Source organism: Myotis brandtii, unplaced genomic scaffold (genome assembly GCF_000412655.1).
Source record: "Myotis brandtii unplaced genomic scaffold, ASM41265v1 scaffold417, whole genome shotgun sequence".
Taxonomy (NCBI): Eukaryota; Metazoa; Chordata; class Mammalia; order Chiroptera; family Vespertilionidae; genus Myotis; species Myotis brandtii.
The window spans coordinates 260,796-261,185 of record NW_005366017.1 but is presented as its reverse complement, the minus strand read 5'-3'; the positions used below and the strand labels follow the sequence as shown (position 1 = coordinate 261,185).

The 390-nt window shown below is 57.9% G+C and overlaps 1 protein-coding gene across 1 annotated transcript in view; it reads left to right on the top strand.

Moving 5' to 3' along the window:
- CD4 (CD4 molecule) overlaps nt 1-390 on the top strand; it is a 22,778-nt gene that overhangs the window by 21,385 nt on the left and 1,003 nt on the right. Inside the window, exon 9 of the mRNA XM_005873680.2 lies at nt 276-343. Coding sequence (XP_005873742.1) covers nt 276-343 — 68 coding nt within the window. The remainder of the gene's footprint in view (nt 1-275; nt 344-390) is intronic.

Here is a 390-nt window from a genome sequence, read left to right as displayed (position 1 = left end):
TACACACACATAGTGACTAGGGTGTCCTGTCTATGTGACCTGCTTCTGCTCTGTTTCTCTCTACCCACCGTCGAGTTCCCTTATTGCAGACTGGGCTCTGTCCCAGATCCCAGGGAGGGAGAGGCAGGAAGGAGCAGAGAGTGAACTCTGGGACAGATGGCCTCAGCCACAGTATCTGCTTCTCCTCTCCCAGCTTTCCCCACTCCCCCCTCCAAGGGGCACCTCCCTTCTGGAGGCCTGGGACCCTCACTACTCCTCTCCTTCTTCCTGGACAGCGCCAGGCAGTGCGGATGTCTCAGATCAAGAGACTCCTCAGTGAGAAGAAGACCTGCCAATGCCCCCAGTAAGGAACTGGGGGGGTGGGGAGGATGAAAGGGGGGTGAGAATGGG